We start from the raw sequence: 19,396 nt of genomic DNA, 5'->3' as shown, positions 1-19,396 counted from the left end.
AGCTCAGGTTTATGAGATAAAAACGGAGTCTGACCTTAATATATAAATGATGCTTTGAAGAGGAAGCCATGGATATGATGTTATAACATGCTGTTCATATGAAGATTTGGAGCACTTGAAATAAAGAGAAATACAAACATGATGTACAACATACCAAACGCAAAAGAAACTGATAGCAGTCTATCACATTCACAGAGCAAATGGCTATTTTGTTTCACCAAAACCTCATATGTTAATATTTTTGTTAGTGGTTTTGCTGGCTTATTTGTATAAAATGTAAATGAATTTCTCTCTAATTTGTCTTGTACATAGTCATAAAAATTTTAATGTTTGGGAGGCACCTGGGTTTCTCATTCAGTTAAACATCTCTTTATTTCAGCTCAGGTTATGATCCAGGGTCCTGGGATCGAAGTGCCACATTAGGCTCTGCACTCAGCAGGAAGTTTCCCTGAGGTTCCTCGCCCTCTCCTTTGCCCTTTCCCCTGCTCATTCTCACATGCATTCTCTCACTCTCAAATAAATAAATAGATCTTTAAAAAAAGAACTATTAAAAATTTAATGTTGGAAGTCCTTAAAGTCTGTACCTTTAAAAGTTAATGTAGCTTGCTCAAATATATGAAACATCATACTGTCCTTTATGCTCAAAAGGTATTAAAGGAGTATTAAAATAAGTGCTTTTTCAATCTAGATTTAAAGATGAGTGACTTTTATATTATATTTTTAAATTTGATTCCTTTTACAATATATTGAATTGCTATCTTTTAAAGTTTATTTTTATTTTATTAGAGAGGGAGTGGGGAGGAAGAGGGAGAAAGAGGATCTTAAGCAGACTTCATGCTCAGTGTGGAACCTGACAGAGGGCTCCATCTCACAATCGTGAGATTATGACCTGAGCCACCTAGGCATCTCGAAAATTGTTCTTAAATAACTTTATGGAGATATAATTCACATACCATAAAATTCACTATATTAAGATGTATAATTCATTGGTTTTAGAATATTCACAATATTGTGCTACCATCGCTACTATCCAATTTCAGAACATTTTCATCACCCCAGAAAGAAGCCCTGTTATATTATCTCCCTCCTCCTTCTACCTTTCTTTCTTTTTTTTTTTTTCCTTCTCCCTTTCCACTGGCTCTTTGGAAATCACTAATCTACTTTCCATCTCTATGAATTTGCCTATTCTGGACATTTTATATAAATGGAATCATATTTATGTCTTTTTGTATCTGGCTTTTCACTTGGTATGATGTTTTTGAGGGTTCATTTTATTGTAGTACCTATCAGCACTTCATTCTTTTTTCACTGAATAAGCTTCCATTGCATAAATATATCATGTTTTGTTTATCCAGGCATTAGTTGATGGACATTTGGATTGTGGCTTTGTGATACTGTGAACATTGGTGCTCAGATTTTGTGTGGACATAGGGTTTTGATTGTTTGGGGCGATATATACCTAGGAGTGAATTGCTAGGTCAAATGGTAACTGTTTTAACATTGAGGATCTGCTGAACAGTTGGCTAAAGCAGCTGTACCATTTTACATGCCCATTAGCAGCGCATGAACGTTCTAATTTCTTCACATCCTAGTCAACACTTGTCATAGTCTGTCTTTTTGGTTTTAGCCATTTTAGGGGGTGTGAAAATACCTCATTGTGGTTCTGATTTATGTTTCCTTGCTTGTTAATGGCATTGAATATCTTTTCACGTGCTCGTTGGGTATTTATATGTCTTCTGTGAAGAACTTCTTAAAAATGATCTGTATATTCAGATTATTATTACAAAGACTGTTATATTACATAGTGACAACCTTTGGATCCGTTTGTACAGGAAGACTTAGATAAACCGACCCTTAGTTATTGTTGAATTTTGTTTTATGTAGTTTCCCGCTTCTTATCAGGGTGACCCCTTTTGCTCTTGCTAGTTTGCCTGACTGTAGTAATCTTTTAACTTCCTTTGTGTCCCTCCATCCATTTTGTTTTCTATCTGAGGCTCAAAGACCAGGGGACCAAAACTGTTAGAATAATACAGAAAGAGTTGAGTGACTGTACCTGATAGCAGGATCTTATACCTCTTTGGTTCTGAAGTTCCTAACTAGGGCCCAGTAATCCTAGTTTTTAAGGGGGCATATGAAACCTCTAAAATAATGTATAAACTTGTATGTGTGTATGCAGTTTTCTAGGTAGAAAAGATCCATAGCTTTTATCAGATTTGCAGACACCTATTTTTGTAAATAGTTTCATTGGAACACAGCCATACCCATTTGTTCTATGGGTGTTTTCCTGCTTCAGTGTTAAAGTTGTGTGAGTAGTTGTGACAGAGACTGTATGATTCACAAGCCTAAAACATTGACTACTACCTGTTTAAGAAGTTTTATCAACCCCTGTAAGGGCCAAGGTGCTTCCATTTCCCTATAGGTGAGAAGGAAGGAAGGAGAAAAGAGAGGAGGAAAGGCAGAGAGACAGACATTGTTTCAATCGTTATGTTTCTAGCATTTAATTGGGGCCTTGTTTATAGAAATCTAGACCTACGTGGTATGGAGGGAGGGGCTTCTTTATGAGAAATGTCTATGAGCCAATGAAAAACTAGGCCTTGACCTGTGGATGGATTGCGCGAATGTTTTATTTTGTTCTTGGTTCTTACCAAAAGAGATAATGACTGAATGATGACTTATATTGCTGTGAGAATACATGATCTAACTCTTCTAGATAAGATGATCCCATTTTATTTTAAAATGTCACATTTGAAATCCCATGTGTAACCAGCCCACTTGGAAATAGCTTGACACATAGGTTGATTAATAGATGTAGCTATCCAAGTATGGAAAATTGAGTCCCTAAAAATAAGTTAATGAAACATATTGTTTTGTTTGCTCAGTGGAAGAGAGGATACTTATTTTTTTTAAAGCCTTGGAAAGTATTCTTTCCAAATTCAGTAGATTCCGTCTGCCAGTTTGTAAGTAGGGTATCTGATTTACAAATGGGACTGTTTCTGCATGTGAATGATAATGCATGTCATACAGAGGTGGTAGCCAGCAAATGTTTTTAGAAGGAAATTAACATATCACCAAGAGACATTAGTTCTGTTTATAGTTATAAATATCTCAAGTATGTGGGATCACTATATCCCTGTGGTATAAAACACATTGTCTTGTTTTTGCTCAATACTTAAACTATAACTAAATACTTAGGCTACAGACATAATTTTTTTGTTTTAAGTAAGATATTTTGATTTGATTATTCTGTTTAACCAAGAGTTAATACATGTACATTGCGTTTCACAACTGGGTTCTCAGACTTTGTTTAGCTGTAACTGACATAAGCATAGATATTCTAAAGCTTTTTGTTTTACAGTGGTTTTTAAGCTTTTAAGTATCTATGAGTATTTACTCTCTAAGCTGATACATCTTTTTACCCTACTTTGTAGTGTTAGGAAACATAGGATTTGAAATTATGTCAATTATTTTGAATTATTTAATATATTTTTTCATGTAGGCAATTGGCCAGACAGCAGGCTGATAAGAAAAAAGAAGAATGCAAAGAAGGTAAGTAATGTTAAAGACATTTCAAATTGAAAACATGTAATTCATATTTTGTTTACAGATGTATTGAGGTATATACAATAAATTGTGCATATTTAAAGTGTACAATTTGTTTGGTTTGACATAAGTATATACCATGAAACCACCACCACAGTCAGATAGTGAAGGTAACTGTCACTGCCAAAAACTTCTTCAGGCCTCTTTATATAATCACTCCCCCAGCTCCTTTCCAGACGTTCCATGCACCAGGCTTCCTGAGCAATCACCAGTCTACCTTCTATCACTGTAATTTAATTTTCATTTTCTAGAGTTTTGTATAAATGAAAATTATACAATTGCATTCTTTTTGTCTGGCCTGCTTTATCTCAGCATAATTACTTCGAGTATCATTCATGTGGTTGCATTTTCTTGCCAAATCCTCCATTATATAGATATACCACAGTTGTTTTTACCCCAGTTTTATTGTGATATAATTGACATATAACATTGTGTATGTTTAAAGTGTACAATACTTGTTGATTTGGTACATTTATATATCACAAAATGATTATCATAGCTTTAGCTAACACCAGCATCATGTCACATAATTACCATTTCTTTTTTGTGATGAGAACATTTAAGATCCACTCTCATAGCAACTTTGAAATGTATAATACAGTATTATTAACTATAATCTCTGGGCTATACATTATATCCTCAGAACTGACTTGTCTTATTGCTGGAAGTTTATGTTCTAAACAACATTCCTCCTTTTCCCTCACCTGCCAGTCCTTGTTAACTAACATTCTAGTCTCTATTTCTATGAATTTGGCTTTTTTTTTTTTTTTAGATTCCACATTTAAATGATATCACACAACATTTGTTTTTCTCTGACTTTTTCACTTAGCATAATGCCCTCAGGGTCCATCCATGTTATTGCAAACAGCAGGATATTCTTCTTTCTCATGGCTGAATACTATTCTATTGTGTATGTGTATTTTACATCCTCTGTATCTATTCATTCATTGATGGACACTTAGGTTGTTTCCCATAATTTGCTTGTTCATCTTTTGGCGGACATTTGAGTTGTTTCCAGTTTGAAGCTATCACAAACCTTTGTTGGACATTTGTGTACAAATTTTATATAACATATCTTTCCTTTCTCTGGAGAGTGGAATGGCTGGATCATATGGTAGGTGTATGTTATAACTTTATTTTTGTTTTCTATTATTTTTAAGAAAGATAAGTTCAATGGGACACCTGGGTGGCTTTGCGGTATGGTGCCTGCCTTCAGCCCAGGGCGTAATCCTGGAGACCCAGAATCGAGTCCCATGTCTGGCTCCTTGCATGGAGCCTATTTCTCTGCCTATGTCTCTGCTTCTCTCTCATTAAATTAATTAATTAAATCTTTAAAAAAAAGATCAAGATACAATGATTTTGTTATGACAGTCTAGCTGTTCAGTCCATTTTAGAATTGTTTTGTAAATGCCATTATTTAAAACGTTTGCATTTATTTTTATGAACACATCTTGAAGACAAAGTGATTCCAGTTACTCGGTCATTGAGGACGAGAAACATTGTTCAAACTAAAGAACACTTGCATGAAGAGAATGGTGACATTGAAGTTCGCCGTAGTTGTAGGATTAGAAGTCGCTACAGTAGTGTGAACCAGTCTGTGCTGTTTGACAAACTTATAACAAAGTAAGTAAAAATTATTTAGATCAAGATGATTTAACTGGCAAAACTTTGCTGGGGAGGGATCATAAATTTCAACTAGCTTAAATATTTAATACATTCAGCTGTGTAAAGCATAAAGGAAAATAAATTAGTAGAGGGCTTAGTAATAGTTCTATGTATGTATTTAAATTTCTTGGAAAGAAATTTTAGAATATTTTTACACATGGAAATCAATGCCTCATATAGATATATTTAAAATCCCAGCACTCAAAAAATACAATGGAAGAAAAATCAAGTCTTTAAAAATGTGTACTACTCTTAAAATTTTAGCTTCTGTTATCTCAATTTTCTTAAAGCACTGCCGAAGCTGTACTTCAGAAAATGGATGACATGAAGAAGATGCGTAGACAGAGAATGAGGGAACTTGAAGACTTGGGAGTGTTTAATGAAACAGAAGAAGTAAATATATCCTTCCTTAGCCCTGAAACTAGTGTAACATTGTGTGTCAACTATAGTTCAGTAAAAAAGAATATATATATATCTCCTTCCATATAAGGGATGATTTAATGATCTCCAGTTTAACCTTTTTTCTATGGTACCTATCCATTTTTTGATTGTTATTCATCATTTTCAACATTTTTAAACTGTCCAGCATTTTGATCTGTCACTAGTTATTGTTGGAGTTGTAAGAATTTATAACTGTAAATATCTTCATTTTAAGCAAGATAGGAAGACCCTACTGAATTTTTTTAATATACTAAATATTAATGGCTTTTGTTTAAACATTTTTAGGAGAATCTTAATGTGTACACAAGAGGAAAACAAAAAGGTATTCAAAGAACTGATGAGGAAACAACTGACAATCAAGAAGGCAGTGTGGGTTAGTCTTTTGTTCTACTTCTGGGTTTGAATTTCAGCACTTTTTATTTAGTAGGAAATAGCTTTTTTATTCAGAAGTTGTAACATTTATGGTACTTTGTGAGAGATTAAAGGATTGGTCAAAATGGAAAAGTGAGGGCAGTAGAGAGCTTAAAAGGATACTATGTCTTACTTGGGAAAGTACTTGAAATCAAACCTAAAGCAAATAAACCTGGTTTGCTTGTATGATACACCTGCAGATAACACACCTCTACCTGTTCTAGTTAAAAGGTGATTAAAATTGAATTTTGCTCTTCTGTTTAGAAATTACTACTGTGATTTATTAGAACTCTTAAGTGAAAACCAGTTTTCTGACATGGATTTTAAATATTTGGTGAGGGTGTTTCACATTTTCATAAGTAGATTGTTTGAGTTACACTTTATGTAACTAAGTAACAGCAAGAAGGTCTGGATGGAATTTAAAACTAAGAAAATGAAGGGAGGAGATACTCTAATTTCTCAACATGTGAAATTAACTTAGAAACTTAAGTATAGTCACTTATATATAATAATAAAATTAGCAATACCATAAACTTTAGTTTGATTCTACTGATACTAGCCTTTAAATGTATTTTCCTCCTTCCTTTTTTCCTTCCTCTGGTTATTTTTAATTTTACAATTTACTTCATTTTTTAAAATCTTCATTTAATGTTGCAAATGCATTAACATATAATTTCTATGAACAATCTAGAAGTAAATACATTTTTAGAGAAGGGTCTCTTTCTTCCTCAGTACCACTGTGTTAAAAATTGTTAATATTTTGGTGAGTATCTTGAAAGTAAATGTTTTTTAAATGTAGAATCATCTGAAGAGGGTGAAGACCAAGAAGATGATGATGGTGAAGATGAAGATGATGATGATGAAGAGGATGGGGAAGAAGATAATCAGAAACGATATTATCTTAGACAGAGAAAAGCTACTGTGTACTACCAAGCTCCACTGGAAAGTAAGTGCTATATAAATTTTTTTCCGGGAGAAGCTGTAAATATATTACCTTTATCTTTACTGACTTTTTCTCTGTTATTCTTATTTTTCATGTTTTCATTTTGCAGAATACTCATGGCTGTTGTCTTTAATAAACTATCCTAAATGTGCAAGAAAGTTAGATGTTATCCTTGACCAAAGCAATTAATGGGCTATTTTGAAATTTCATGTCTGTCTTTAATTATTTGAGATTTATTTATTCATATTTTACAGCTTTCTACTTAGTTTATTTTGCCACTTTGTGTAAATAGGACTGGTTTTGATTTATGTTGATGTTGTACCTCAGTACTCATGAACAAATATATGCAGGGCTGATAACCAGCTGTTATGCATCAGTATAATCATAATGGTTGTTTATGGCCAGTGTATGTTTTGGTTGGTTGGTGTCTGCTATACATATTTTCAACAGCAACCCTGCAGATGTAAATGATTTAAAACGTGAAAAGTAAAACAGTGTAAGTAAGGTAGATATGTACTAGTGTTTTCATGAAAGGCAGCACCTTTGTATTTAGATGAAGACCAAAATTATCTTCATACGTGTTTATATGTCACATACCTTTTCTTCTTTTTAGAACCACGTCACCAGAGAAAGCCCAACATATTTTATAGTGGCCCAGCTTCTCCTGCAAGACCAAGATATAGATTATCCTCTGCTGGACCAAGAAGTCCTTATTGTAAACGAATGAACAGGTTTGGTTCTGACGTAGTGATTGATTTATGACAACATAATTGTGGCTATGTTAGTGTAGGATTCTAGAGTCTTAGGATTGGGTATATCCAAGTAAGATTCTAGAATCATATATTTGGGAGAGTTAGCTCAATGCTTATAGTGCTCTTATCACTACTACCACTGATTAGTTTTTGCTTTTGCTTCCATTAATAGAAATTGTTAATAACTACCATGGTAAGGTAGTTGATTCTATTGTTCCACAACTTAATAATAGAGGCTACCTTTGCTTCAGTGTTTACTGTATTCCTGGCTTGGTGTTAAGCATCTTACGTAGACTGTTTCATTTAATCTTCACATTGCTCAAGTGTAGGTCTTGTCTTCCACATAGTATCACAGACATATTTCCTCACTATGACAAACATTCTAGGTTATATAACTTTCTAGACTTTTCATGATGGTGACCATCCTTTTCTGGGTCGGTTTTTTTTTTTTTTCCAAATTTTATTTCCACTTTCTAAAAATCCATTTCTCTCTTACATAGGAAATATTAATCTTCTTTGATCATTCAGATTATTTGTAGGTTTTTTTTACTTCTACATCATAACATTTGTTGGTTGTCATATTTAAGTCCAAAGAGGGAACTCTCCTTATTTTCTCATTCACCCAAGTAATAAAATATTTTCTGATTCATTACAACTTTCTGGATAATAGTAACATTATAGTAGTTCATGAATGAGAGAGTTTGTTGGTGAAGATGAAAGAAGGCAGAAAAAAATGACATTGTGGTACTTTTTCCTAATATTAATTTGCTCAGCGGTAAGACTGAAATCCTACGAGACTTCAACTGTTTGCACAGTTCTTGGAAGTCTCCTCATTGAAGCAGACTATCTGATCAGGAAAAGCAACACTTTTATAGGCACTGACAAATTCTTCTAGGAAAAATATGAAATACTACTGTGTCTCTGGGTCTTTTAATTTCATTGAGTGTCAAAACATCACAAATGTGCACATTCTAGATTTCCTGTTTTGTCATCCCTTTTCATGCATACATACAGAGCCCAGAAGGATGGAGGATGAGGGGGCAACCTATCAGGGCTGCCCAAGATAAATTGCACTTGAAAGGATGCCACACTGTCATTTCTTTTCATAGGCCCCTTAGGGTATTGTTAAAGACCAGTATTTTGGTAGTGAAACCTAATGATCTTCAGAAAAGCAGGGTACAATGTAATGTTCCCTGGAATCCCCACCAAACATAAGGTCCGGGGTAGCTGTCTTGGTTGCCTGCCTCAGAGGACAAACCTCTCTATTAGATCCAACAGAAGTGAAAGGCTGGCACTTTGAGATTTAGTTTCTTCCATTTTTAATGGATATATGTTTGTGGAAGTAACGTACTTAATGATTGCCTGCCTCTGTACTTACCACCTACAATATATCTTACGGCAGGTAGGAATATTTTTTTGCCCATTTGGTGCTCAAGTTCCCATATCTGGTTCACAGAGTCTACCCTTTATGGAAAGCATTTCATAGCTCTTTGAGTAGAGGATTTTTTTTTTTTTTTCACTACAATTTAACAGATGTTTGAGTACTACCATGTGCTGAGCACTATATATATAAAAATGACTTAAGTCAGGATTCCTGCCCTTGGCTCTTGTAGACTACAAGATTCTAACATTTTTTTATGTATGTATTTTATTAATTTTTTTCTTTAGGTGTAGTTGACACATGATGTTATATGAGTTTCAGTTATACAACATAGTGATTCAGCAACTGTATGTTATGCTATGGTCACCACAAGTGTAGCTACCATCTGTTACTATAATAATGCTATTAAAATACTTTTGACTATACTCTCCATACCATACCTTTTTTTAAAAAAAAAAAATATTTATTTATTGATGAGAGACCGGGGGAAGGAGGCAGAGACACAGGCAGAGGGAGAAGCAGGCTCCATGCAGGGAGCCTGATGTGGGACCCAATCCCAGGACCCCAGGATCCTGAGCCGAAGGCAGACGCACTTAACCACTGAGCCACCCAGGCGTCCCACCATACCGTACCTTTAACTCCTGTAACTTATTCATCCATTATTGGAAGCCTGAATCTCCCACTCCTGGTCACCCATTTTGCTCATCCCCCTCTCTCACACCCTCCCCACTGGGTCTGGCAATCATCAGTTCTCTGTATTTATAAGTCTGAGTCTCCTTTTTGTTTATGCATTCTGATACATTTAAATTAAAGTATGAACTAAGAGATTCAAATTGTACCCTGAGTCACATTATTTGACTTAATGATTTTGGTTTTGGTTTTGATAGCTTTGTAAAGATTTTTGCTTTTTGATAATAGTTTTATTGATATGATTCGCATACCATATAGTTTACCCATATAAAGTGTACAATTCAAGGGCTTTTAGTATTTTTACAGTTGTGCAGCCTAAACAGCACCATAAACAATTTTAGAACATTTTTCTTGCTTCAGAAAGAAACAGTATGCCCTTTAGTTATCTCTAATCCCCCCTCATTCTGTACCCCCAGCCTTAAGCAACCAGTAATCTATTTTTTGTCTCCATAGATTTGCCAATTCGAGGTATTTCATTTATGTGCATTCTCTTGTGAGTGGCTTCTTTCACTTGGTACATTTTCAAGGTTCATCCACATTTAGCATGTACCAGTGTTTCATTTTTTTATTACCAAATACAATTCCATTGTATAAATATACCATATTTTGCTTACCCATTTATCAGTTGATGGACATTTGGGTTGTTACTACTTTTTGGCTACAGTGTATAATGCTACCATGAACATTTGCGAACTACTTTTTGTGTGGACTTATGTTTTCACTTTTCTTAAGTATGTACCTAGAAGTGGAATTGCTAGATCAAATGCTCACTATATTTGCTATTTCAAGGAATTGTCAGATTATTTTCCAGAGTGGCTTCTTTATTTTATGTCCCCACAAGCAATGTATGAGAGTTCCAGTTTCTCCACATCTTAATTAACATTTATTATCTGACCTTTTGTAGGTTTTTTTTTTTTTAAGGTTCCTTTCCTGATTTTATTTTTTTTTTTTTATTGGAGTTCAATTTGCCAACATATAGCATATCACCCAGTGCTCATCCCATCAAGTGCCCCCACAGTGTGCATACCCAGTCACCCCAATCCCCCGCCCACCTCCCTTTCCACCACTCCTTGTTCGTTTCCGAGAGTTAGGAGTCTCTCATGTTCTGTCATCCTCACTGATATTTTCACTCATTTTCTCTCCTTTCCCCTTTATCTGACCTTTTGAATATAGCCCTTTAAACTTTGGATTTTTTGGTAACACCCTTGCCAAGACTGTGTAAACATCTCTTCCCCTTTAATAACCTTAATGGTAATTTTGCTCAGTCTTTTTACGTTTTCTTGAAGAGACCAGCATGTGTATACTTTATATCCTACTTCATCCACATAGGCATGGAAACAAAACACACATCCAAAGAATCATTTGAACATTGCTCTTGGTATCCATGTCAAATGGTCAAGAAACCTTGCACCCACAGCACAGGATCTTCTGGTATACTTAGCAGAGCTTCAGAAATGCTGCCTTTAAACAGGATTTTCTTTCTTAACGATTGCTAACCTCTACTCATCTAAGATTTATTCTTTAGCTTCAGTCTGCGGTTTCTGGAACAAGCCTAGTCCCTTTGAACATGAAGGTAACATAAAAGTACAATTCCTTCACCTGTTATCAAAGTGTTAGAACTGCCAATTCTAGACACTGATTAGATTCACAGTGCTGATCCAGTGCTTATCCATGCCAAAAAATCAAATGTTTTTAAAAAACAAAGTGGAAAAAAATGAGTGAATGTGGGTATGTGTGTTTAGAATCTTTTTAAAACTGAAATAATGGGTTTTTTACAGTATAGAGTTATGAAGAACCAGGACCCATAACCAGGACTGCCCAGATTGCAAGTCCGGTTCTTCCATTTATTAGTGACCTTTAGCAAGCTATTTAACCTCTCTTGTTTCGTTTTGACCCATAGAATGAGGAGATGATACTATCTCACACTATTGTGAGAATTAAATGAGTTAATACATGTAAAGCATTTAGAATACTATCTGGCTCATATTGAGTGCTATTTTTGTTATAACTATTTCAGTGCTTAAAAATCCTACCTACTTTGCAAACCAAATGGAAAATTGTTTCAGTCCTCAGGTTTTTTTGTTTGCCTATAACTGTTTTTTGGTTTGTGAAATAAACAACTGGAAATCACCATTGTATATAGAATGTGGATTTTTGAAATAGAAAGACAAAGGTTTGAATTCTGACACCATCATTGCCTTATTTTGAGCAAATTTGAACTGTGAGTCAACCACACTAGCCCCAACTCTAAATGAGCATGCCAATATGTACTTGTCCAAAATTTAATTAAGATTAAATGAGGTAATATGTCTACTACCTGGAACAAGAAGTTCTTAATAATTATTAATCCTTTTTATTGTGAAGTTGGTCTTAATTATGTGAATACATACTGAATTCACATGCAGTTATGTGAATTATGTGCTTACAAGTTAGAGTCTTTGTAATATTAATGGGAATATTAAATAAATTTGTCTCATATAAAATTGCAGACTCTCTTTTAAAATTGCAGTAGAGGATCCCTTCTCATTTATATCTGTGTTTCCATAACTCCTATCCAAAGTCCTTGGGGCTATTTGTGTTTCAGAAATCAGGTTGAAGGGAATGGGGAAGTCACGAAGGTAATGTGCAATATTAACATCTCTAAGGGTATCTGGGCTAGTACCACCTAGTCAGGTATGTTTTATAGTAGAACATATGCATAATCATAATAAATGGAACAAATAGAGGCTATGAATTGCCTTTTAAGATATTTCAGATCCTCCTATGTGAATAGTGGGAAAACTTGTTTGCAGAGTACAAGATTCTGGACTTACATTATACAGATAATATATTGTGAACCTTTTATATTTTTGGAAATACCTATTTAACCGTGATTGCACTCTAACTCAGGAAGAGCTCTAGACCCTGAGCCAATAGAATGATTAAAGGTTTTCCTATCTAGATCCTTTGTCTTTCCTGTCGGTCTTTTGCAACAATACAAAGGTAGAAGTAATAGAAAATCTTTTCAGTATTTGTAGCCCTTGGCATCTTAGTTAATACTACCAACCAGCCTAAGAATTTGGGGAAATTAAGGCTTTTATGGTTTCGGTAACACATCCATATTTACACAGCTATTAAGTGGCAGTTATGAATTTACACTTGGTGATGTGCTGTAGATAAAAGGCCATCTTATTTCTCACTGTTTCCTAGTATTTTTTAACTTCTTGATCCTTTTTGGTTTACATAAAAATTTGCATGTTCTCCTTTTAAGGTTGACATTTCAAAAGGCGAGTCCCTTCTGAATGTGAAATTGTATATACCATAATACTGAAAATACTTTCTGAAATTACAGTCCCAAAGAGTCTAATACCCTCTTTTCCTCACCTTACTCTTTGGGAATAATGGATTTCTATTAAGACTAAGAAGTCATTCTGCCTGGACTGTGTCCTATCATAGTGAACATGTGATTGTCACCTCTAGCACAGCCTGTCTCCCCTCCCCCCTTCTCTCAGTTATCCACATCTTTTAAAGACTTCAAAAGATTCAACCAACAAAGCCTACTTCATTGGTTCAGCAATGTATTAGTGTTATAATAAACCTTTTTGGATCCTTAGGTATTTCTGATGTTTGCATCTTATGTCCCTGCTTTTCCTGCCCTCCTTCGTCATGATTTCAGCTTTCCTCTCTGCTTTAGGCGAAGGCATGCGATCCACAGTAGTGACTCTACTTCATCTTCCTCTTCTGAAGATGAACAGCACTTTGAGAGGCGAAGAAAAAGGAGCCGTAATAGAGCCATCAACAGGTAAGTGTCATACTGATGCCTTTTAAAACTACAAACTTTTTTTTAAGTGATGAGAAGGCTGAATAATTTGGGAATAAATATAACTTGACCAAATTTCAGAATTACTAAGAGGTTAACATATAAACCAGAATGCCATCTTGTTTGAAATACCTGTATTTGAAACTAGCAATAGATTTTTTTCTTACACAAACATTGTATAGCTCAAAATGGTGCTTGGTTAACGCTCACTTGAGGAAATAACTTTTTTTTCAAATATATTTTTTCTATTTATAATAATTTAATAGTACATTCTTATTGTAAAACTCCTTAGGAAAATTAAGGAGTTTACTCATTTCATAGCTCTTTGTAGTGTAAGTTCATAAGTTCATATATAATTTCATAGCAAGGATAATAATGCCCATTCTACAGATATGAGTGGGTGAGTGAAAAATGCAATGCCGCTATCCTAATAAAATATTTTTATAAAGTAGAAAAAATGTTCAATGAAACAATTAGAACATAAAAGTTGAAGAGGTATGCAACCCAACCATTCTTTGTATCCTAAGCTCTGTTCTTTGATAACATTAGATCTTCCCTGATGTGGTAGTCACTTGTTAACACGTGGCTACTAAGCACTTGAAATGTAGCTAATCTGAATTGAGAAATGTTACAATTTTTTTCAAAAATATACTCTTGGATTACAAAGATTTAGTACAAGAATATAAATTATCTCAATTTTGTAAATATTTTGTGTATTGAAACAGTAACGTTTTAGATAAGTAAAGTATATTATTAAAATTAGTTTTAAAATTTTGTTTAGTGTGTCTAATACAAAATTTTGACTTGCATTTCATTTCTGTTGGCAGCAATAAGTTGTTAGATCATCCACAACCTGTATTATTTAGGCTACTTGGATTTTTCTTTACCTTCATTCCTAGAAATGTGCATCTAATCCTATGGACTTTATAGCATACATTTCTATTAAGAATTATTTAAGAAATGCCTTTTAAAAAGCCCAATTGAAAAAATGTCCATCTCAGATTTCACAGTGTAAATTTCTTATGGAGTCTGGGGCTAGCAGGAGCTGGCCCTCGAGTGGTTCTGGAGTACTTTTACTCATGTTCAGCTGTAGCACTTAGGTGCTCTGATGTGTTTCAGCCTCCAGCATGAGCCGTTTGCATTCTCCATCTATAAAACATATTCTTCTAGGTGTATTCTGTGTAATCTACCATAACTGTTTTTTGAAAGTAGCTAAAAAAAAAAAAAAAAAGCAATGATTCATTCTTGCAGGATTGATGTGGATCCAAATGCTTGGTGGACTGTGAATGTTTTGCTGAGAGGTATAGTAGCAGAGTTGTTGCAGATCTGGAGACACACTGCTTTGGTTTGAGTCCTAGATATGCCACTTACTAGTTGTGTACTTTGGGCATTTTTTTTTTGGTAAGGTTTTATTTATTCATAGAGACACGCAGAGAGAGAGAGAGGCAGAGACACAGGCAGAGGGAGAAGCAGGCACCATGCAGAGAGCCTGACATGGGACTCGATCCAGGGTCTCCAGGATCACCCCCTGGGCTGCAGGCGGCGCCAAAGCGCTGTGCCACCGGGGCTGCCCTACTTTGGGCATTTTATTTAACCTTCTTGCGCCTCAGTTTTCTTTTAAAATAAGGGAAATAATTATACTCCTTAAGACTATTGTGAAGGGATCCCTGGGTGGCGCAGAGGTTTGGCGCCTGCCTTTGGCCCAGGGCGTGATCCTGGAGACCCGGGATCGAATCCCACATCGGGCTCCCGGTGCATGGAGCCTGCTTCTCCCTCTGCCTGTGTCTCTGCGCCTCTCTCTCTCTCTGTGACTATCATAAATAAATAAAAATTAAAAAAAAAAAAAAAAAAAGACTATTGTGAAGACTTAACAAATTATTACACATAAAGCCACCTAAAGCAGCCTGGCAATAGTAAATACTCTGTATATGTGAAACACAGTCATTATAAAGTATATTGATACTGGATTCCCAAACATGAATTACTTTACGGTGCTGTGGCATCTTGAACACTGGTCTTTCATTTGACTGTATATCTTTAATAATAAAACTTCAGAGATAAATATTTCCAACATTGAAGTTCTCAACCTAAAGAAGCAAATGAGGAAGTTGAAATACATAACTTCACAATTGCTGTGTTTGAAATTTAACTTTTTAATTTTTAAGAAAAATTTCCATATTCTAACATGGAATTTGGGGGAGAAAGGTGAACTGATGGGTGTTTTTAAAAATCTTTTCTAATTAGGTGCCTTCCACTAAATTTTCGGAAAGATGAATTAAAAGGAATTTATAAAGATAGAATGAAGATTGGAGCAAGTCTTGCAGATGTCGATCCAATGCAACTAGATTCTTCAGTGAGTACTATCTTGAAATGTATATTTGAACATATATACTGTTTGTTTTAGTTTAGTTTTAAAGTTAAAGTAACCAACTTCCTTTAATTCAGAAACTTTACAGACCTTTTTGTTTTCTTTTCAAATCTTCAGGCTACAGCTAAAATGCTGTTACTCAGTTGACTGTGTATGGGTTGAGTATAGTTTAGGGATGGAGTGACATTTTAACTTTGACTTCAAATCTGAGAATGTCTGTTTCCCTTCCATTATCAGGTACGATTTGATAGTGTTGGTGGTCTGTCTAATCATATAGCAGCTCTAAAAGAGATGGTGGTGTTTCCATTACTTTATCCAGAAGTCTTTGAAAAATTTAAAATTCAACCTCCAAGGTAATTTAATTTTAGCCAAAATCTGGGCTGTGCTATTGTACAGAAAGATAACACTTCTTCATTGATATTTTTCAGGTCTATAGTAATTTGTTATGCTTTCCTGGGTACTTTGAATATTTTTAATTTCTTAATATTTAAGTTGAAAAATGGTTTCAGAATTGATTCTACATGAAAAGAAAAATAATTTCCACAGCTTTTCATACAGTTAGTGAAATTCTTCCCCGTACATATTCTTTTTTCTTTCACTTTTAAAAATTAGTTTCGAATTTATACCAAAGTAATATATGTACATATTTTTTAAAGTCATATAGTACTACTATTAGTCTTAAAAAGGAAAAAATGGTAGTAGTCCCTTCTTTCTCTTCCCAATTTCCAGAACCAACTACTTTCAACTCCTGTTTACCTATTTAAATACATATTTAAATAATACTCTATACTGTAATCTTTGGTCTTTCTGTTTTAGACAGAATCTATTGATTTCTAACATGAACATTCTCTTGCTTTCCTCACCCTCCAAATATACACATTTTTTTTCCCATCCTCATATGCTCCTGGCAGCTGCTTTACACACATAGAATAATGTTGAATCAATTTTTAGTGTGTGCTTTATGATCATATAAATATTTCTTACAGCTAAAACTACATTTTCCCTCTTTTACAACCCTGCTCTTTCCCCTCAGCTTTAGTACTGTTTGCCCGTGTGGGGGGTTTTTTGGTTGTTTTTTTGTAATTAGTTTTATATGACTTTTCAGTTCATGCACAGAGTCTTTGCTAGAGATAAAACTCCTTAGTACAGTTAAACATATAAAATAATTTCTTGATTCTTCCTTATTTTTCTAGACTCTTAGAACTTTGTTTCCTTGCTCCCATCCAGACTATTCTATTCTTGAAGCACAACTAAGCTTTGGGACTTCTCATCACAATCGATGGGATTTCTTTCATTTTTCAGTGCTGGATACCTGCTTCCTGGAATCAACTAAGACCTTTTTTTAAGATTTTTTTTTTTTTTTTTAATTTTTAAGTAATCTCCACACCCAACATGAGGCTTGAACCCACATCCTAAGATCAAGAGTCTTCCACTCACTCCACCAACTGAGCCAGCCAGGTGCCCCTAAGACCTTTTTTTACAGCTGTGTTTTGATGGACTACATTCAGGGAATATCCTGAGAAAGAAAAAGAGTGCATAAGAGGTTATTTTTACTTTCTTTTTAAGAGTGGTCGTGTAACTACACTCTATTGATGGGGCTTTTTTCCCCTACCACTTTTTGTTGTACTATGCGTTTACTATGTGGAAACATGTCCTTGATTTCTGGACAAGTTTTTTTTATTGCTTCTTCAGTAACTTCCACTCCCATATTTTCTCTTCCCTCAATTCATGTCAGTTGAATGTTGGACTTTCTAGATTAATCTTTTTTTTTTTTCTTATTTTCACCTCTTTTAGGGGATTTCCTTAAGTGTCTAATGATCCCTGGCTCTCTGTTAATATTTAAGAGTGAAGCTTTTCTTAAGATTTATTTATTTGAGAAAGCACACACACAGGTGTGCACAGGGCCAGAGGGAGAGGATCTCCAGCAGACTCTGCGCTGAGTACCCTGCCCCCATGGGGCTTAATTTCATGACCCTGAAATCATGACCTGAGTCAGAATCAGGAGTCAACCACTGAAGCAACTGAGCCACCTAATTTGTCCCACAAATTAGCTTTCTTATTGGGTGCTTTATTTAGCTTTCTTATCACCACATTTTTTATCTTCTTCCTTTTTCTTCTAGTTTTTATACCTTACTCATTAACCCATTTTTAAACCCTAATCACTTGATTCCTTTGTCCTTATGCAACTTTTCTTCCTGAATCATCCTGTGCAGAAACATTGATTTAAGTAAACTTTTTTAAATTACTAAGCTTGGGACGCTTGGGTGGCTCGGTGGTTGAGTCTTTGCCTTTGACTCTGGGCATGATCCCGGAGTCCCTGGATCAAGTCCCCCATTGGGCTTCTCCCTCTGCCTATGTCTCTGCCTCTCTCTCTCTGTCTCTCATGAATAAATAAATAAATCTTTAAAAAAAATAAAACTAGTAAGCTTTTTCCTTTTTCATTATGAAAGTTATGTATACATACATCAATCAAAGTTAAATATTGGTGAAGTTAAAGGTTTTTTTGCAAGGAAGTTATATTAAATAATGTTATAATATATATTACTGCTTATAAGTAAGTATTAGAAGTACCTAGTTAAGATAATTTAGTAAATTAGTCTAGGTGGGTGGGGCCTGTCATGACCCAGCCTTTCCCTCAATTTTCCCTCTCTGCCCCCACTGTGATTTGCCACTGAGGTCGCAGAGCTGTCAGGAGGGGCCTGAATGGGCATTTCAGGGACCCAAGATTGTCTAAAGCAACAAGGAAAATGGTGGAAAATTCACCGTCCCCATTGCCACAAAGAGCAATTTATGGTTTTTTTCTTAAGCTCCCAATTTGGCTTTATATACTACATTTTTTGTGGGTTTTTTATTCCTGAATCTTGGCTAACCTGCTTAGGCTAAACCTATTGGCTTCAGAAATATAGGGCAGTTGCATTGCCTATCTCCTCCCACTACTGTAGTGATTATTTACTCTTATTCGAAATAAACATGATGAGTACCTCTGTCCACTCAACAACATTCATATAATCACAGATAGTTAGTTATAAGCTAAAAATCAACAGCAGAAGAAATACCAAGAAGAGGCCATCCCAGCATTAAACAGATGAAATTCCTATTAGTGAAGGAAACCAAATGTTCTTCCTTGCAGCCGAAGAACTTTATGCCAAAAATTGGTAGTATATAGACTAACACCTGCATTTATTATGTTTTTGATGTAATAATTTTGATCATATTTGTTTTTGTTTTTAAATATTTATTTAAGAGAGGGAGAGAAAGAGCAGGAGGGAGGGGCAGAAGGAGATTGAGTCTTAAGCGGACTCGACATTGAGCATGGAACCTATCTCATTGCTTCCTCTGTGTGAAT

At 34.9% G+C, this 19,396-nt stretch overlaps 2 protein-coding genes and 1 pseudogene across 4 annotated transcripts in view; 2 read left to right on the top strand and 1 right to left on the bottom strand.

Moving 5' to 3' along the window:
• The window catches only part of NTAQ1 (N-terminal glutamine amidase 1), a 226,642-nt gene extending 210,942 nt beyond the window's left edge, over positions 1 to 15,700 (bottom strand). Inside the window, exons 1-2 of one of the 2 annotated variants that reach the window (XM_077847121.1) lie at positions 15,668 to 15,700; positions 35 to 114 (exon numbers count right to left, since the gene is read on the bottom strand). In XM_077847121.1, coding sequence (XP_077703247.1) covers positions 35 to 114; positions 15,668 to 15,685 — 98 coding nt within the window. In that variant the 5' untranslated portion in view covers positions 15,686 to 15,700. Of the gene's footprint in view, positions 1 to 34; positions 115 to 7,657; positions 7,815 to 15,667 lie in introns of those variants that run through there. The other variant, XM_077847123.1, reaches the window with a different exon arrangement.
• Positions 1 to 19,396, top strand: part of ATAD2 (ATPase family AAA domain containing 2) — a 74,447-nt gene that overhangs the window by 21,885 nt on the left and 33,166 nt on the right. For both annotated transcript variants that reach the window (XM_077847113.1, XM_077847112.1), the window contains exons 3-11: positions 3,497 to 3,546; positions 5,058 to 5,223; positions 5,556 to 5,658; positions 5,992 to 6,079; positions 6,917 to 7,063; positions 7,674 to 7,791; positions 13,557 to 13,664; positions 15,927 to 16,035; positions 16,288 to 16,403. In XM_077847113.1, the coding sequence (XP_077703239.1) occupies positions 3,497 to 3,546; positions 5,058 to 5,223; positions 5,556 to 5,658; positions 5,992 to 6,079; positions 6,917 to 7,063; positions 7,674 to 7,791; positions 13,557 to 13,664; positions 15,927 to 16,035; positions 16,288 to 16,403 (1,005 nt within the window). The remainder of the gene's footprint in view (positions 1 to 3,496; positions 3,547 to 5,057; positions 5,224 to 5,555; positions 5,659 to 5,991; positions 6,080 to 6,916; positions 7,064 to 7,673; positions 7,792 to 13,556; positions 13,665 to 15,926; positions 16,036 to 16,287; positions 16,404 to 19,396) is intronic.
• Positions 18,798 to 19,259, top strand: LOC144282867 (phosphatidylinositol N-acetylglucosaminyltransferase subunit P pseudogene; annotated as a pseudogene).

Source organism: Canis aureus, chromosome 14, assembly GCF_053574225.1.
Source record: "Canis aureus isolate CA01 chromosome 14, VMU_Caureus_v.1.0, whole genome shotgun sequence".
NCBI lineage: Eukaryota > Metazoa > Chordata > Mammalia > Carnivora > Canidae > Canis > Canis aureus.
This window is presented reverse-complemented; position numbering and strand designations above follow the sequence as displayed.